General features: G+C 52.0%; 1 protein-coding gene across 2 annotated transcripts in view; it reads left to right on the top strand.

Annotated features, from left to right (window-relative positions):
• Positions 1–19158, top strand: part of Pacsin2 (protein kinase C and casein kinase substrate in neurons 2) — a 102731-nt gene that overhangs the window by 77489 nt on the left and 6084 nt on the right. For both annotated transcript variants that reach the window (XM_004642382.2, XM_023702487.1), the window contains exons 2-7: positions 5541–5676; positions 10474–10630; positions 12118–12353; positions 13701–13856; positions 15582–15757; positions 17983–18103. In XM_004642382.2, coding sequence (XP_004642439.1) covers positions 5617–5676; positions 10474–10630; positions 12118–12353; positions 13701–13856; positions 15582–15757; positions 17983–18103 — 906 coding nt within the window. In that variant the 5' untranslated portion in view covers positions 5541–5616. The remainder of the gene's footprint in view (positions 1–5540; positions 5677–10473; positions 10631–12117; positions 12354–13700; positions 13857–15581; positions 15758–17982; positions 18104–19158) is intronic.

Here is a 19158-nt window from a genome sequence, read left to right as displayed (position 1 = left end):
TGTGCACGTGAGCAGATCCCTCTGCCTGCTGGCTCTTCTCCAGCTTTGCATGTGTACTTTTGGGAGAGAAGACTGCCTCTCTCTTGATAGTTTCATATCATTGTGTTCATAATACTCGTAATCTGCTAATTATATATAATGTACTATAGTGGGAAGAACTTGAACTTCAGAACTATACAGAGCCTGATTTTCAAACTTGTTCTAATCGCTTATCACTAGATTATGACCTTGTATAAGTTTGACCTTGAGCTTTTCATCTGTAGAAAGTAAATAAAAATACCATGTGGAATTATTAGGAATAAATAAGATTTGGATATAGTCCCAGCTGTTCTTAGGAGGTATCGAGAGTTTTTCAGGCACATTATTGGAAAAGAAGTAAGGCTGAAAATCAATGAACTGAGCTTTCATTTCTACAAGTTAAAACAGAACTGGCTGATGGCTTGTGCCTATAATGCCAGCTACTTAAGAGGCTGAGGCAGGAAGATTGCAAGTGCAAGCCCAGCCTGTATGGTTTAGGCCTTCTCTCAAAATAAAAAATGTCAAGGGGTGGGGATGTAGCTCAGTTGTACAGCACGTAGTGAGCACACACAAGCCCTGGGTTCCATCGCCAGTACCACCGAAGAGGACACGGAAGAAGGGGACACAGGCAATGAAGGGAGGGAGGTGTGGAAATGTCGGTTCTGAGTGATCTGAGTGTTCTGCTAAGCCCTGAGCAGGATTAGTTGGTTGGTGGAACTGAACCAACAGGTTTTACAATTTGTGTGGAAATGCCCGAGGCCAAGGGTAGTCAGGCTGCCTGGAAGGACAAAAGAGGGGACTTGTTCTGGACTCGGCCTTCCCTACAGGTGCAGTCACTGAGACAGTGAGGCACTGTCCTGACAGTAGAGAGCCTAGCTGAGAGGCAGAGGTGGTGCCCTGGAAGAGGGGTAGGAAGCTCTTTTCAGCAAGGGTTCTGTGTGAAAATAGGTGAAACTTGAACAGTGCTTCATCTAGGGCTGCTGCCTGAGGTCCGGGGGCCTTCAGGTGGCATGCTGTGTTCCACCATGTGTGCAAATACCATTTCTGAGTATAAAAGGAACAACCCTCCACACATCCTGTCTAAAGAGGATTACAAGTAACCTTAGCAAAAGGAAAGTGTCCCTAAATGGGATGTTCAAAAGCACTGACTGTAACAAACACCGATGGATAGGCCGTATCAAAATGAGAGTCTGGGCCAGGGAGATAGCTCAGCAGCATGAGCGCCTGCCTTGCAAGTGCAGGGTCCCGAGTTTGATCCCCAGTACCACACACACACACACAGCATCTGTGTGACATGAGGGAATGAGAAGATAGAGAAGGCGCAGAGATCTCAGTGGAGTAAATGGGGATCAGACCCTGAGTTGCTCCTCAGGCCACAGTGAACAGAAAGGCTAAGACCAATAGACCCTTCCCAGAGACAGACTTGAGTGGTGGCTCCTCTGGGCACAATACACTGCAGCCTGTGTTTAGTTTTCCACTTTATGTTCTAGAAGATCTCAGCTCAGTGCTAAGGCAGTCATGGTTAATGGTTAAGAGCATGGCTGCTGCCACTGGCCTTTATTTACATGTTAACCCTTCTACTGGAGGAAGTTCCTTATTCTCTCAGTGCTTCAGTGTTCCCACTCTAACAAGGCACATAATGATAATTGGTAGCTCAACAGGGTTTTTCTTAGGATTAAATGAAGTACATGCATTGGAGAAACATGTAAAAACTGGTCTGGCACCTACAGAGTCTCTGCAGGCAGGAAGTGATGGCAGGGTCCTAGTGGGGGGGGGGGGGGGGGGGGGGCTGGGCTGGCCCTAGCTCAGTCTTTAAGTGGCTGCTTCCACAAAGCTGTCAGTCTCAGGTTCCTGGAGTTCGAACCTCACAACTCTCCCGCTGGCCAAAAGTGCCCTGAAGGCATTCGAGGAAGGAAAAAACAACAACAACAACAACAAAAAAAAACAAAACCCTTATTCCCTAGTGGTGGGCGGCAGCCTCAGAAAGAGTGCTTATTCCAGTTTCAACAATGAGGGAAAAACCACATCCTGCTCTGGTTACTGACATTGCTCACTACCTTTGAGTAGCTCCATGGATGGTGTCCTGCCCCTCAGCATGGAGTCTGAGTTACCTAGCTAGGCTGGACTCAAATTGAGTCTGCCCTCCTCAGCTTCCCAAGTAGCTGGGGTTGCAGGCATGTACTACCATACCCAATTGGGAATTGGTGTCAAGAGAAATGGCTACCACTGTGCGAGTGTCAGATGTGTAGCAAACAACTTCCTTTTGTTTCTGCTAATCCTCATATAGCCCTGTGAGGAAAACATGCTCTTCCCCATTTGATTGAGAGGTTGGTGCTTTCTCCAGAGCTGCTGCAGGTCCTACACATCTGTGTAAGGCAGGTTCTGGCCCTCCTGAGCTGTCTCTGCAAGGCAGAACCAATAGAAGGGGACAAGAGAGACTGAGATGCTGTGGGGGAGGGGCAGGGCTGCTGCAGTGCCCTTGAAGCAGGCGGTGCAAGGCTCAGGAGCTCCTGTGTGAGAGCTCTACTTGGGTGCTGGGACCTGCACTCAAGGCCCAACAGGATGGCATTACTCTGTCAGATTTGCTTGCAGGTTTTCTAGTGCTGTGATGGCATCCGAGTTTATATGGTGCAGTCCATGTGCTAGTGGACTTCCAACATGGGTTGGAAGGGAATAGAGAAGACACAGGAACAGTGCTCCAGCCGGGTGCAGCTTGAGGCGCTGGGACCTTTGGGGGTTATGCTGTTTCCCCTGCACTGGAAGCTATGAAGCTGAGCTGGGAACGCAAGCCTGGAGAAATGAAGGGGTTTTGGTCAGACCCGGGGTGCTCTGATTTGGAAGCCTGAGGTTCCCACAGCCCTAGGCTTTCTCTATGGACATTTTCATGTTCGTCCTCTTTTGCTCGGTACATGGTGGGTACATCCTTAGTTTTTCCCATCACTGTCTGCTTTTCACACCTTGTCTCGGGGTCCTCTACAGGACTCTGGATTTGTTTGCTGTTCTCATTGCACAGTTCACTGAGATCCCAGTAAACCTGCTGAGAGGGTTCAGAAGGAAATGTGGAGTTCTTAACCGTTACCACTCACAGGCACAGCAGCAGGGCAGAGCTTCCAAGGGCATTGGGTGCAGCATGCTTTTTACAGTTCTACCAAAAAAGATTGTCTTCCTAATTCTGCTTTACCGAGATTAAAGTCATACACTCTTGAGGAATATTAAGTCGAGAGGTGAATACTTTGTGGGAAGGGACAGGTTGAGATTAAACTGAGCTCCGATAGTGCCCAAGAGGATGGGTGTCGTGGCACTAGCTATAACTTGAGTCATAGCAACACAGGATACCAGTTGGGGAGGCTTAGCCCTCGCTTTCTCCTCCTGGATGAGTCCTGTACTGATTTGCAAGTAAGTGTCACGTCACTGAGCACAGCCCTGGACTGAGGGAAGGGGTGTGGAGGGGTCCTCACCCCTGCTCTGCCCTGTGTGGCTCTGGCAGGTAGCTTCCTTTTGCTGGGTATTCTTGTCCCCTGGCCATGGAACACATGTGGTGGTGTTGGCAACTTAAGTGTGTCTTCATTTTGCTCCTCTGATGCAATGATGCAGCTCTTGGCCCTGAAAGTTGGCCATTGTACTGAGCCTCTCCTTGGTCCTGGCACTTAGCAGGCTCTCCGTAGATCTTGTGCAGAACTATCTTCCATTAGCGTATGAGCCGCACTACCCAGCCCAGCCATGAGATCCTCCGCCTGAGCCTGAGTATTGTGAGGGCCAGTGTGCGCCTGCTCTTCCTTACAGCTGCTTTGGGATCTCACTGGCATCCCAGCAGTGGCTGGCTTGGGCCATTTTGAGACTCACATGTGGAAAAGGTTGTGGTGTACCTGAAGAAGAGACAGCTTCTTTGGGTAGGAGACCTCCCTGCTGCTGCAGATGTGAACAGGGTTAACCGGGGAGGACCCTCGCTGATAGTGTAGGAGTTCATAGGAATGGGAATGATGTGAAACGCAACAGCAGGGCCCTGGCCAAGTAGCCTTTTGGAGACCCTAGCAGTTTGATTGTGGGGTCCCTGCCAAGTGCACTCTTGTTGAGGTCTGTCTGTGCTCAGAGCCTGTTGTTAGGCCTAACTGTCCCCTTTCTGCCTCTGTAGCCTGAGTGGTTTAGAGCATGTGGTTTGGGGGTGCTCACTAGGACGGCCCCATGTCCACTGGACTAACTCCTGCAACCAGCAGTTAAATTTACATGATAGGAACCTGACTGACTAAATCTGAGATTGTTTTTTTGAAAAATATTTTGATGTAGTGGAAAGAATTTTATCTTAGCAAGTAGGCAGAGTTCATGTAAAATGCTCACCTCCACCCCTTGTTACTTGCTTGCTGTTGGCCTGTTATTTAACATCCCAGAGCATCTGCTTTCTCAACCATAAAGTAAAAACAAATTGTGATCGTAATACTAATTACTTCATAATGATAATGATGGCAGTAATAAGTTCATTATTGTTGACTGTGGACCAAGTTTTGTTTTAGGCCCTTCGCAGGTGCTTGGCTCTTCTGTGAGAAGTAGTTTCCTTTACTAAAGAAGTGAGCTCCGCTGTGTATCTTTTATAGACAAGGCAGTTGAGGCCTGGAGAAGGTAGGTCATATGCCCACAGTTGCTCAGCTAGTGAGTAGCAGATGCAGGATCTCAGCCCTGGTGGCCTAATTGTAAGTGACTCTACACTGTCTGTCACACTGTCTGCCAGGTGGCTGTGAGGACTGATGGTGACATAAGAAGTACCCAGCACACTCAGGGATTCAGGAAGGCCTGGTGGAATGTCACAGCCTAGCCTTTGTAACCCCGAGAAGCTAAGGCCTTGGCCGGCTGTGATGGGGTGAGGGCAAGAGGCAGGCTGCAGGGAAAGAAGGTTGAGGCAACAGTCTCATCCAGGCTGGGCTGTGGACAGGCCTGGAGGGGAAGTGATCACGGCTTTACCCTGGCCTGGACTGCAGCTTACTGACTGCTGCTCAGAACTGAATGGAGTGTCTTTCTCTTTGTGGCTGAGGTGTGTCTGGCAAGATGGGGGGTGCCCACCACAAGCAGACTGTGATGGGCACCCTGGAGGGTGGGCTTTGGGGATGAAAGGTGGGAGCACTGCCTGCACTCTCTTGTCCTCAGGGGATGGGGAAGTGACTCAGGGTAGGGTAGCAGTGCTTTGAGTTTTTCAGGAAGGTGGTGAGTTTCCTTGGTAATAATGGAATATACATCAGTGCCAGCCAGAGCTGATCCGTTTATTGCTTCCTTCAACTTGAAGGAAACATTTTAGACCCTCTGTGTGGAAAGCAGAGATAGAAATGGGAAGTTCTTTGAGGGGAGTGACTTGCCTTTTGAGCCTTAGAAATGTAGCCTGGTGGGCCAGGGAGATGGCTCAGTCGAATAAGCGCTTGCTTGGCAAGCACAAGGGTCTGAGTTCAATCCCCGGTTCTGGGAAAAAAAAAAAAAAAAAAAAAGTGGTTGCAGGAAATGTAGCCTGTTTTGTTTTTTGTTTTTTTTTTCTCTCCTAGGTCTGTCTGCGGATTCTGAGCATCTGGAGTGGACCCTTGAGCCTTAGCATTTGCTGTTGCCCCACTCTTTGGCGAGATGTCTGTCACTTACGATGATTCCGTTGGAGTAGAAGTGTGCAGCGACAGCTTCTGGGAGGTAATGCTCACCTCTTCTGCAGAATGCAGAGTCCAGGCTGATGGTGCCTGATGGGCTTTGTCTTCCTGGTGGAGATGAGGGGCAAGACAAACATACCTGCAACCCACCAGATGCTTACTGTCATATTTCGAAGGCGGCCGAGGAGAGGTGGCACTGCATGCAGCCAACCCAGGTGTGCGCTCACCTTCATGAGAGTGGTAGTGTAGGCTTCCCTTGCTGCTTACAGAGGTTAGAGGTCATCCCGTCTGCCCATTCTCAGATGTCTGTCTTCACATTTAGCCACTGTGTACCTGGGAGCAACATGAGAAATACTGGGCTCAGCCTGAGAGGCAGCTCTGCTCTTAGCTCTTGCATGGGATCCCTGGCAGGTGTGCTGTGACACCCTCTGTACAGTGTGGACGGCTACCCACAGAGCCTTAGCATCTGCCCATAGGCTGCAGAGCTCCTGCTTGCTAATGGAAGTCGTTCCTCATGAGCCTCACTCTCTTCTTGCCAACTGCTTAAAGGAAAGGCAAGTTTTGATCAGGTTTTATCACCACGGCAAAACCACTGGCACTTTCTGCCAGTAGTGGGCTGTATGGAAAGAATGCTTCTTTGCAGTTGGAAAGATCTGTGCTGTGGTCCCAGCCATGCAGTCAGCTAGCTGTGTGACCATGGGCAGATGTTCAGCCCCTTTACAGGTACAGGGGGCTAACAGCCTCAGCAGAAGCTGCTGGAGTAGGTGACAGTGTAGCTATTGGTGCCCTAAGGTGCCTTCCTGAAACAGGAGACTCCAGTGATGAATGAGGAGAGGAAACATCCTAGTGTTTGTCAGGGAGTGGCCGGAAGTAGTTTGCCAAGACTAATTAGATGTATGATTTTGTTTGAAGTCAAACACCATCTGCTCTTGCAATTTAAAGGAGACAAGTGGCCAGGTGTGGTGGCAAAAGCCTGTAATCCCAGCACTTGAGAGGCTGGAGGATCGCCCTAAGTTCAAAGCCAGCCTGGGCCACAGAGTGAGTTCAAAGCTAGCCTGGAATACGTAACAAGACCCTGACTCAAAAAAATGAGACAAGCAATCACAGTCATGGAGCAAATACCCAAGCTTCAAAAAGATGGGCCAAAAAAAGGGAGGGGGCAAAAGCCAGGGATGGTGGTGCACACCTTAATTCCAACACTCGGGAGACTGAGCCAGGAGGACTGTTGCAAGTTCGAGGCCAGCCTGGTCTGCAAAGTGAGCTCCAGTCCAGCCTGAGCTGCATAGCAAGACCCTGTCTCAAAAAGAAAAAAAAAAAGATGGGCAAGAGGCTCAAACTTCCATCAAGGTCTTTTCTTTCCTGTTTTCTATGTGAAAAGGTCATTGTTTGACTTAGAGATGAATACTTTATTCCATTAAAAATGTACTTAGCTGGGTGTGGTTGCCCTTTAGTCCTAGTGTACAGGGCGCTGAGGCAGGAGGTTCATTCGAGCCCAGGGCTGGAGGCCACCATGGACCACGCAGCATGACCTGTACTGGAAAAGCAACCACATTTTATTGAGCAGCTGCTGTGTGCTGGACCCTGGGAGGACAGAATCAGGAATGAGGAGGCTGAGCCCCTGGCGTGCGGCGCTGCTACTGTGGGAGCAGAATGAGCGGACGTGCAGGGGCGCGGGTGCTGTCTTTCTGCCTGGCTGGCAGCAGCCTCCCTGCGCAGCTAGATTGCCGTGCGGATCAGCGGCAGAAGTGCCTGCCTGGCAAGTGCAAGGGCCTGAGTTCAGTCTCGGGTTCTGCCAAAAGAAGAAAAAAAAATAGCTTGCCGTGCAGCTCCATATGCTCTCCAAACTCAGCCCGGGGACACAGCACACAGGCCTGTCTGTGCCTGCTGCAAGATCATACATGACTGCAGCTCTACTTCTTTTTTTGCAAAATGACAAGCCTGGTGACTGTGTTGTCACCCATAGGCTTGGATTGCAGGTGACTATGCAGGTATCTCAGGTAGCGTTGCCAGCAGCGTGCTGGGGAAAACATAGCGTGCTCCTTAGTGTACCTCTCTCTCTCTCTCTCTCTTTTTTTTTTTTAATTTTTTATTTATTTATTTATGTGTGTGCGTGTGTGTGTGCATGCGTGCGTGGCCAGCTCAGCCCACCAGGGGGCGAGGCTGGCTGGCATGTGGTGCTGGGGGATTGAACCGCGGTCCCTGTGTTTTGCTTAGCTTAGCTTGTTCTAAGTAGGTGCTTTAGACCACTGAGCCATCTCACCAGCCCCATTGTGTACCTCTCTTGTGAGGGGTCTGTGTTAGATGAAATCTGGTGTGGTGCCTCCTGCCCTGAGACTCCCTACTGCAAGAAGACTGGAAGGCAGAGTGAGATAGACAGTGTCCGGAAGGGCACGTGCAGCCCCGAGGCTGTGCCTGTCCAGTCTCACAGGGATGCCTAATGGTGCCAAGGTGTGTGCCAGCGTTGGGAATGCAGGCACTGCTGCAACAGGGACAAAACAGCCAGGGGAGCCTGTGTGGAGCAAAGCAGCAGAGCATGGCATCAGAGAGGGTGCTGAGGGTAGCAGAGCTAGTCCCTGTCTTGGCTCCCCTGCTTCCCATTCACTCGGCCTCCTCTCGGGCTTCCTCTCGGCATCTCATAAATTGTATCCCTTCTTTATGCACCAGCACCTGTATTTACCTGAACGAAGGCTACATTGTCATGTTTCTTTCTAGTTTGCAGTGTGTACATACTCCCCATGGTCCCCACAGTTCCTTGTGCAAGGGTGTAGCCTCCTAGGGAACATTTCTATGGGGTAGCGGTCAGCAAATTGCTGGCTGATGGTTAGGGCTGAGTTAGGAAGTGTCTGCCACAGGCTCACATTTTGAAGGGTAGTTTCCCAGTGTCTGAGTAAGGGCTTTTGAAAGTAATTGGATCATGAGATCTCTAACATTGGGTTTAGCCATGGATGAATTCGTACTTGACAGCATCACTGGGGGTGTTGGAACCCTAGGAGGTGGGGTCCCACTGAGGGAGTGAGTCATGGGGTTGTACCTTATCCCTGCCCCCTTCTCATCACCTGTCACTGTTTGGGGTTGGGGAGATGGCTCAGTGGAATAAGCGCTTCCCTGGCAAGTACAAGGGCCTGAGTTCAATCCTCGGTTCTGCCAGAAAAAAATAAAATAAAATAAAAAATAAAAGCAAACTTTTGGGCTGGGGAGATAGCTCAGTAGAATAAGCACTTGCCTGGCAAGTGCAAGGTCCTGAGTTCAATCCCCGGTACCACAAAGACAAACAAAAACAAAAAAGAAAGTTATTTGACCTGTCACTGTTTGCAGGCTGCTGTGAGTGGAAGGGCTGTGCTGCTCTCTCTCTCTCTGCTGTGACGCTTTGTCTGGCTACAGGCCTGAAAGCAGTGGAACCAGGTGACCTTAGACCAACATTTGTGAGGCCATGAGCCAGAGTAAACCTTTCACCTTTGCGCTGATGTTCCCACAGGTTTCCTTACCGTGATAGAAAGCTGACCACACAGTCGCCACAGGGCACAGTATGGCCTCAAGCGTGTGTGGTCCCCAGGTGCTCAGGGCAGCCTTGCAGATTTCAGCAATTCCCCTGAAATAGGAACCCCAGCTCCTGGGTATGCTGATGACCTGCAGCAACGTGGAACTTGTGAGGGAATGTCTTTTTCCAGAAATCCAGTCAGAAGCCAGGAGTTTTCTGGGGGGCCAGGATACCTTTTTGACAGTGCTCAGCAATCTGACCATCTGTCAGGACAGGGAAGGCAAACACCCACCCTGGGTCAGTGTCATTGCCACCACTGTCAAAGGTGAACAAGGTCTATGATTGCCTGGCTCCTCCTGCTGCCAGCTCACAGTCCTGAGCACTTGCTCTCTCTGGCAGTGGGTGGAAAAGTGCTCAACATGGCCCTGCGGAGAGGGGCTTCTCAGTGCGGAGCCCAGCTCAACATCAGCCCTGTGTGCTGAGGAGCTGCCCACCTGCCAGCCTGCTGAGGAGAGGAGGACTTGAGCAGTTGCAGCCTCATGGTCTGTGGGGGTCCCTGCTGATGCGCAGGATTCATGATACTGTAGGAGGGGTCATCACCTCAGTCCGTCCAGCTCTGAGCTCAAGGACGATGGCTCCTCCTTGTAGCAGCACAGCCCTCTTCTCTGCCCTTGGTGTGCATACAGGGTTCATGTGTTTGTCCCTTCGCAAGGTCTTGCTCCTGCCATCTTCCCAACAGCTTCTTACCCTCCTCCCTCCTCACCTGGCTCCTCGGCTCAGATCGGAGAGACATGAGCATGTCCTTGGCTGCATTGTAAAAGGGAGGCAGCGGCACTAAAGCAGGCACATGTTCATGTGACCTCAAGGAACCTCCAGACTGAGGAGTCCAGGCAGAGAAAGTGCTGGGTTAGCCAGGGAGAAGGAGCAGGAAAAGGCAGTTAGATGGTGGCTGCTATTTTTGGAGAAAGTTGAAGAAAAAGGAAGATGGAATAATAGACCTTCTCCCCGTCCTGTTTCCAGTGGTGTGCGGAGACACCTTCAGTCAGCTACTCAAAGGCTGAAGCAGCGAGCATTTGCTTCTCACTCCAATTGCCCTAGTACGTTCTCGGTGATTCTCATTATTTCTAGGTTTGGTTAGCTGCTTTCTCCTTTCATGTGTGAAAAAAAGGGAAAACTCACCTTGCCTTCTTGGATGTCACCAGCTCTGGGAAGCTGGTGCTGGCTGCCCTACCTGCATGTGAGGCTCTGCCTCTGAGTGTGGGCGGGCCTTGCACAGGAGCCCGGGCAAGCTGCCGCTCTCTGCAGAGCTGCCACAGGACAGCTGCCCTAGCATCTGCCTCACAGCATCACCGTGTCTCCTAGGTCGGGAACTACAAGCGAACTGTGAAGAGGATTGACGATGGCCACCGCCTGTGCAGTGACCTCATGAACTGCCTCCATGAGCGCGCGCGCATCGAGAAGGCATACGCGCAGCAGCTCACCGAGTGGGCCCGGCGCTGGAGGCAGCTTGTGGAGAAGGGTAGGCACAGCCTGGGCACAGGCTCCACCATGTACCTGCAGGGCTGCCGGCCGGCTTCCTCTCCTGTGCAGTGTGGGCAGCTGCATCTCATGCGTGTGAGGGCTGTGGTTTCAGCACAGGCCCACAGGGTGCCCATCACCTAGCTGGCTCAGACCATACGAACTTCTGTTGCATCTCCTTGGGGACACCAGACTCCTCTTTTCACAGCCTTTGCGTCTTCTGTTCTGGCCTTGTCATCCTTAGAACACACTTAGGCATTCGGGCTGACCTGGAACAGGAAAATAACCACTAAGGGCTGACCCATGATTTAAGTCCTGTAGGTGGAAAGACCTTGCTGGTCAGCACCTTGACCAGCAAGGCCCTGTAGCAGATTAGGTAACACTGGGTAGTGACAGTGGGCGTGCCTGCAAATGTTCCCTGGTGGAGGCTTTCCTCCCTCTAGAGAAGCTCAGGGCTGGGGCTTCCACAGAGGCCTTTGTGGAGGTCATACTTGCCCACCTCAGGGAACTGGGTGGTGGGATTTCCTGGGCAGGGAGCTCCTGTGAATGTTCAGGGTTGGCTGCTGACCCCAGAGGAGCCACACAGGGAAGCCAGGTCCCAGGTGAGATCAGCAGAAGCTGCCCATCCTATCCCCGGATGCTGAAGCAGGCGCAGGAGGGGCCCAAGTGCAGCCCCACTACAATGTGGTGGCCTTAGCTGGGAAGCTGCCTGGGTAAAGAGCAGAGGGACAGGCTCCTCCTTCAACTGATAGTCTCTGTCACCTTTGCCTGCTCATCCTGTGGGTGTGTCCATATCAGCACTGACCAAGGGAGGCCACAGAGCATAAGCACTTTGTAATCTCAGTGCATTGAGAGTTCGTGGATCATACTTCTGCTGATCCTCCGCCTGAGTCTTGCATCCCACTCCAGTCGCCATTACTCAGCTTGGTGACTCCCATTCCTGTGAACAGCTCAGAGTCCCAAGCTGAGTCTCATTTTCACCATTGGCTTTGTCATAGCTTTTGCCACCCCTTTCTCTTAAATGTCAGCGAAGATTAAGGATTGCTTTTGGAGCCTTGTGGCCTGGGACTGTAAGCAGGGAGTGAGGTGACTGCACTCCCACCCTGCTCACCGGGGACTTGCACATGCACAACCTCCCAGTAGGTTTCCTCGTCCCCTTCCTCAACCTGCACAGCTTCCCTGGACCTTGGCTGAGTGGATGGAAGCAGCCCAGCTGCAGGTCCCAGCACTGGGCTGGCAGAGATGGCTGAGAGCCGAGCCAACGGGGGCTGTGTTAGCAGCCTAGAAGCGAGAGGGCAGCTTGGCTCCCGCTCTCTGGCCATCGCCAACACTTTAGGGCTCTCAATACGCAGAGATTTCAGTGTCAGAGCTCAGTGCTTAAATACAGGAAGTATGTGTGGCTCAGGTTGCTCCATTCAAATGACTGGGCTTGACAGGAAATCCCTGCCTTTGCCAGGTGTTAGTAACCAGCTTCTTCTCTTGGGTCAGGGCCACAGTATGGGACAGTGGAGAAGGCCTGGGTGTCCTTCATGTCCGAGGCAGAGAGGGTCAGCGAGCTGCACCTGGATGTAAAGGCTTCGCTTATGAATGAGGACTTTGAGAAGATTAAGAACTGGCAGAAGGAAGCCTTTCACAAGCAGATGATGGGAGGCTTCAAGGAGACCAAGGAAGCGGAGGACAGCTTCCGCAAAGCCCAGAAGCCCTGGGCCAAGAAGCTGAAAGAGGTACCTTCCGCCATGGGCCACTGCCTAGCCGGGCTTCCCCTCTGCCGACCACCCCTAGCGTACTCCCTCCAGTGCTGGGCCCCAGGACCTCCTGTGGCTGTCACACCTGGTAGAGGGACAGCTGCCCCTCAAGCCAGGAGCCCTGTGCAAAAGCGCCTTTGGTGCATTTTTTTCCATTTAACCCTCAACAGCCCATCTTAGAGACAGGACTCAGGGTCACACTGCTCAGTGGTGAGGAGTGCAGAACTCAACTCTCGTCTCTGTGCTTCCCCTGCTGGACACCTGGCCATCAGTCCTATCAGTCCCTTTGGACTCGTAGCACACATTCAGTTTGTTCTCTCTCGCATGGATTTTCTCCCCAGTTTGCCAAAGATGCTGCTACTCCTTTTTCTAAAAGTTAGGCAGTGACTGGGTCCAGTCAGGACCTGGCTAGCTGGAGGCTGTCCTTTCACCATCCCAGCTCCCAGGCTGTGCACTGCCCCTGCCTGCACCCTGCCCACTGCTCCCTAGACACACTCTTCCCCGACCAGGCTTGACCCAGAGCAGCTGTGCCATCCTCAGAGTCACCCAGAACTTGTCTCCATCCTTGGATTGCTACAGACTTCCCTTACATCTTGCATTTTGCCATCTCGCCTTTCTTTCTTTCCTTGCCTGGGACCCAATAGTAATTAAACTTTTCTTCACTTCAAGAGGTGGTCGGTCGGTCGGTCTGTCTGTCTCATATATATGTCTCAAGAGCAGTCTGTGGCTAGGGATCGCATAAAACTTTAAGTCAGTGGGTACAGTAGTGGGGTGTGTGTGTGTGTGTGTGTGTGTAAGTGAAATAGGCATCAGAACCCTGGAGGCTGTGCCCCCCCAGACACACCCTCACCCGCTCGTGTCAGTTTGTCCCTGGGCGCTCCTGGGCACGCACACCCCTACAGTTGCTCCCTGTTTTGGGTCCACCTCTTCCCGCCCATCCGTATCAACCCCTGCCTTCCTACCCATGCTATCTCCTGCCTCTCTCCCCTGCCGTATTTTCTTCCATACCTCTTCATACCTCCTAAAAGCATTTTATTGGCCCCTGCATTTATTTGACTCCCTCAAATCAAGCAGAAGCTTCTTGAAAGTCCAAACCCTTGATCCTCTGCTAGTCCCTAGTGCCTGGGGCCACATGTGACCCAGAGCAGCCCTTGGTAAATATCTGCACAGCGGGGTCATTTGTCACAACCAGTTGCAGTGGTGGAGTACATGCAGCTTGTCCTGCCTGTCCTCATCATGACAGCATGCATATCATGGCCAGCATGTCCTTTGGTGCGGCATGTGACCTGTCAACTCTGCCCCACTCAGAACTTGCTTTCCCTGTAGGTAGAAGCGGCAAAGAAGGCCTACCATGCAGCCTGCAAAGAAGAGAAGTTGGCCATCTCACGAGAAGCCAACAGCAAGTCAGACCCATCACTCAACCCGGAGCAGCTCAAGAAATTGCAAGATAAAATAGAAAAGTGCAAGCAGGATGTTCTAAAGGTAAATCAGGCTTGTCAGTGTGGCAGTGCAGCACTTGCTCATGTGTCGAGCACTTAAACCTCTGGCAACTGCTTGTCTGGGTGGCTGCACAGGAGGGCAGACGTGAAGACGTCCCTGCCCTTGGGGCCATGCACACAGCACCTTAGCGCCTGCCTTTGTCACAGCCATTATGCCTGCCTTTGATGAGGGGCAGAGCCAAAAGTAGGGGCGGCAGGGGGGCAGGTGACCCTCGTGCTCAGAGGAGCAATGTGGTGCATGTGGCTCCCCAGGGAGCCTTGGAGGAAGCTTGGGTTGCTGCAAGGAGCCCCTTGTGCAGCGCTCTAGGTGGGAATGTCCTTGGAGGGTGCAGGCCGCCTCTCCTGTGAATCAGTGAAGGTGCTCTGGGAACTTTATATGCGCTCTATGTGGCAATTTCCTGAGTGACAATGACACTGCTCAGCACTCAGCCTCAGTACTCAGCCTGGGCTGGGGTTGGACCAGGTGCAGCACAATCAGCACAGAACCAAGGCAGGAGCATTCACTTGGTGGCCATCTTCAAGCTTGCAGGTGGCACTACGTCTCAAGGCTGAGCTGGACTCTGCACAGGCATCAGGGTAGTGGCATGGGCAGTACTGATGGTGCAACTGAAGAACCACCAGGGCTGTGGAGCTCTTTTCCCATGCTCACGGCAAAGGCCAGTGGGGCCATCTGAGAGGACACAGAGGGCAGCAAAAACCATAGGCGCAGAAGGGGCAGGCACAGGGCTGAGGCTCCTGGGAGTGGTAAGATCATCCTCAAGAAGCTGGGAAGGCTTCAAAAAAGGGGCTCCTGGGGCACCAGAGAGTGCACAGTGACCAGGGCAAGGTGGGAGAGAGAACTCGGGGCCCAGGGGAATGGAGATGTTCAGAGCCCCCAACCTCAGGGAGAGCCTGGTCCTTCCTCAGGAGACCCTGTTGGAGAATAGAGTTCTTAGGTGCTTCCCCAGATGTGCGCTCATTTCGTAGGGTCTTATAATGGAAGGCCTTTTAATAAAGAGGTGACCCTAGGCCTCTGTCACCCCCAAACCACCAGGCCTGTGGAGCAGTGGGCTACTGGGCCACAGAGGAAAGGGCACACAGTAGTCTGTGGGTGTCATTGGCCAGAGCCCATCCTGTCAGCCACACACTTCAGCCACTTCTTAGGGATTGCAGGTGTTTCTCAGCTGTCCCTGGACTCTTGACATAGGCAATGTTGTTCTTCATAAGTCTTGCCTCATAAAAGCCTTCTCGGGAACAGTTGGGTCAGCTGTGGCAAGGCATCCTGGAGGACAGGGATGAGCACCTTGCAGCTGCCTGCTTCATATGGCAGTAGCCTTTCGTTTATAATCTCTTGACTGTTCTGACAAAGACAGGAAGTTGCCACGAAAATTCGCAGCACTCTGGGATTCAAGCCCAGCCACACCTGGCACTTAAAGCTGTGCCCTTGTTTCTGAGGTGACCTTGAGCTGCTCCTGCTGAGGCAGGTCTTGGGCTCCACACTGCACAGAGTTCTAGGGTGGCTACCCCTCCCCCACTCCCCATGTGGCCTCACTCATAGGTGGCAGCAGTGTGGCTCTCCTGCAGAAGCACAGGGCTGAGGCTGAAGTCTCTGACTGCAAAGCTCTTATTCTGCATTTGGAATCCGGGTGGGAGATGCTGAGAAGCCACAGGGCAGATGGGTGACATGGGAGTAGGCTGAATCTCTGTCTCTGCCCAAATTTGCGCTTAGACCAAGGACAAGTACGAGAAGGCCCTGAAGGAGCTGGACCAGGCCACGCCCCAGTACATGGAGAACATGGAGCAGGTATTTGAACAGTGCCAGCAGTTTGAGGAAAAGCGACTGCGCTTCTTCCGGGAGGTTCTCTTGGAGGTTCAGAAGCACCTGGACCTGTCGAACTCAGCCAGGTAAGATTTCCCATCACATCAGAGGCAGGTTGCTGTTCAATGACTGAGTGGCACTTGGTACTGCTCGGAAGGCCTCAGGTGACATATTGTCAGAGCTCTCCCAGGTGCTGTGCTGAGCCCACCTGACCTGGTGCAGGGCAGCCAGCTGGGGCAGTGGCCTGTGGCCTGGTAAGTCACAGTAGGCCAGCTGGTAGCTTCCTGGGCAAATACAGTGGGCATGTACTGGGTCCAGGCAGGAAGTGGGGCTGCAAGTTCTGAGAATCGCTAGGAGCAGCCACAGCGAGTGGATCTGAAATCTTCCTGGAAGAGACTGCCCTGCCCCAGTAGTCCTTCTCGTCCTTGCTGCCTGCTTGGCCTTGATTCCCAGGGGTCCCAGACACCACGGGAAACCCAGCCCTGTGAGATTTGGCTCCACATTGGCCAACCACTTCTGTGCTGTCCTCAGCTTTGGTCCCAAGGTCCCCATATGAGACTTGAGGTCTGTACTGACAAGGGCACAGACAGAAGTCTGCTTCTGTCCATGCGGCAGAACTGTTGAAAAATAAATCATGGGTTAAGACCTAATGTTGTCATCTGTATAAAAGAAATGAAAGCAATAATTATCACACAGCTACTCTGCCACCATTAATGTTTAGGACGTTTTGTAAAGGAGGCCGCATTGCTCCTACTGATGAGGAAATTGAGGCTGGGTGAGGTTTGATGACCTGCCTGCTGCACTGCACAGCTGGCAAGGGACTGGGCTGGGACTGCGGCCAGCTCTTCTGTGTACGGTGACCCCCCCCTCCCATGGGTAGGCACATTTGTCTAGGATGGGGAGCCACCCTAGGCCGGGCGCTGTTGCTTCCTAGGACAAAGTCCTAACATCTTGGCAGCTGTAAACTACAGACATTTCCGTCTCACAGTTCTACCAGAAGTCCAGACTCAAGGAGTGAGCTGGGCCAGGCCACACTCCCAACCCTAAGGCTCCTGGTGTCCTCTGCCTCCTCAACTTCCCTATCACGTCCCAGCCCCTGGCCATCCCTCTCCTGCTATCATACCGTGGTCCCTGTGTGTGTATGTGTGTCTCATCCAGATTTCTGTCTTCCTTCCTCCCTCCCTGTTTACTTTGGTATTGGGCTTGCACCCAGGGCCCTTGGACTGAGCTATAGCTCCACCCACCCTGTTTTCTTTCTTTTTTTTTTCAAAATTTTATTGATAAACAGCAATGAGACAGTTTCAAATCAAATCGGAAGTGCAGTTTCAACAAATAATACACTGCAGGGGGCCTGCCCCTTAGCTCAGTTCTTTAAGTGGCTGCTTCAACAAAGCTGTCAGGCTCAGGTTGCTGTGGTTCAGTCCCCACAACTCAAGCCAGCCAGTCATGCCTTGAAGGCATTCGGAGCAAAATAATAATAATAATAATAATAATAATAATAATACACTGCATATATTCTTCTTAGTGGTTAATTGCTGTACAAGATGCGGACTTGAGATCCTATTTACAAACACCATTAGAACAAATCATTCTATTCATTAAGAGAATGCAACTATATATCTATCCTAACCACTTTGAATACACAGATACAAAATGGACATTAATAGTTATACCCCAATTTTTTTTAAGTTCCGTTGTTGAATATTATAGGTGTGTAAACTCAGCAAAATATTCTAAAAGAGTCCAGTAGTCCATAATATCATTGGGTCTTCTGTTTAACTGGCAATGTCAGAAATTATTGACCTGAGTCCCCCACAGCTCAACATAACAACATGGCTTTACTTCCTATATTTCATCTTCGTACTTTTCTACTGGATGGTTAAGACCTAGGTAAAGCAGGACCTGTGCAACAAGAGTTGTAGCTTTTTGGTCTGAGAAGGTCAGTGAAATGCCCTCAGGATTTATCCTGAGACCCTGTTTTCTTTTGAAGTCTTCTAAGTTGCCTGGGCTGGCTCTAGGCAGGAGGGGTTGGGGGCTTCTGACACTGTACAGTTGTCCCTTCCTTGACTCTGCCTGACTCAGTAGGACCCACGGTGGTGCGTATGGCTCACATGCACTGTCAGGCAGCACAGAGCTGCCCCTCTGTGCGTGCAGCCTGCAGGTCCTGAGGCAGCGGGTTCCTGATCTGTCTGGAAAGTAGATGCGTGTGGGCTGCATGTGGGGCCTGAGGTTGGTGGCACCAGGACCAGGCTAGGATGAATATTAGCTGGTCCCTGCCTCCCACAAAGCCATGGTTCTTCCTCTGATTTAGCTATAAAACCATTTACCGCGACTTGGAACAGAGCATCAAAGCGGCTGATGCGGTGGAAGACCTGAGGTGGTTCCGAGCCAACCACGGGCCAGGCATGGCCATGAACTGGCCACAGTTTGAGGTAAGAGAGGTGCTGCACCCGTAACCCCATCCCTGAGAGCTGTGCATCCCAACCTCTGTCTCATTGTTTGCCCTGCTACTGGACAGTCGGTGTGCACAGCTGAGGTATTGACGGGTTGAATGTGCCTCAGGCCTGTTAATCTCCATGGAAGGTGCAGGTATGCACTTCCTCCTCGGCAACACCAACTGTCACCTGCTGACTTTTGGTACCCCCTTCCCTATGTCTTAGCAAGTTTCTGGAGCTTAAGTTCACCTCACCAGCACCCCTGCTCCTAAGGAGCTGAGGGAGGCATTGTTCCTCACCCACTGGGAGTTCTCTGTTAGCTTGAGCAGAACACCTAGTGAATCTTGGTTTAGGGCAAGTTGTCCTTTTCCTCTTTCGTGAATCTGACCCTTTTAGTATCTTTACCTTGTAGATTGAGGGTCTGATGCTCTTGGAATTGGTCCAACCTAGGCTTGGATCACAAGGCCCCATATGGCCCCTGAAAACAAGGTAGGAGTCAGTGGCCAGGGGTCTCACCACCCCTGTTCTTACAGGAGGGAGTCTGGCTCAGCATGTGGGACTGGCTGAGCAGTGGTGTTGGTTGCCTCAGTTGAGCCCTGGGAAGGGCCCTGTGAGCTGTGACCAGTGCCTTCCCCAGGAAGAGTCCCTCTGCCCAAGGATGGCTTTGTGGCGTCACTGGGCTTAAGGGTAGCTCCAGGCTCCCACCTCAGCAACTGCGGAATTCAAGCAAACCCTGTATCCTTTATATGGCCCCCTCCTCCTGGTGTAAACCCAGAACGGCACCCACTGGTTGGGCCAGGGTGGTGGCCTGGTCCACGCTGAGCCATCAGCCCAGCTCTGGGTCTTCAGTGGTGACTATTGCTAGACTGACTGCTGCCAGGCCCCCCAACACGGCTCCTTGGCCCCTTCTCTGCCTATAGTTGTGTCACTCCTCACTCCTGAGCTCCAGACCTCCCAAGGTCTGCAAGTGACAGCTGGTTCCCTGTAGCTGAGAGTGCCCTGCACCACCCAACACTGCCCAGCAGGGGGCGAGGGGCAGGTAGTGCTCCTTC

The sequence above is a fragment of the Octodon degus genome, unplaced genomic scaffold (assembly GCF_000260255.1).
Source record: "Octodon degus isolate 3935 unplaced genomic scaffold, OctDeg1.0 scaffold00153, whole genome shotgun sequence".
In the NCBI taxonomy this organism is placed as follows: Eukaryota; Metazoa; Chordata; class Mammalia; order Rodentia; family Octodontidae; genus Octodon; species Octodon degus.
Note: the sequence above shows the minus strand (reverse complement) of the source record. Positions and strands in the feature narration are given on the sequence as shown.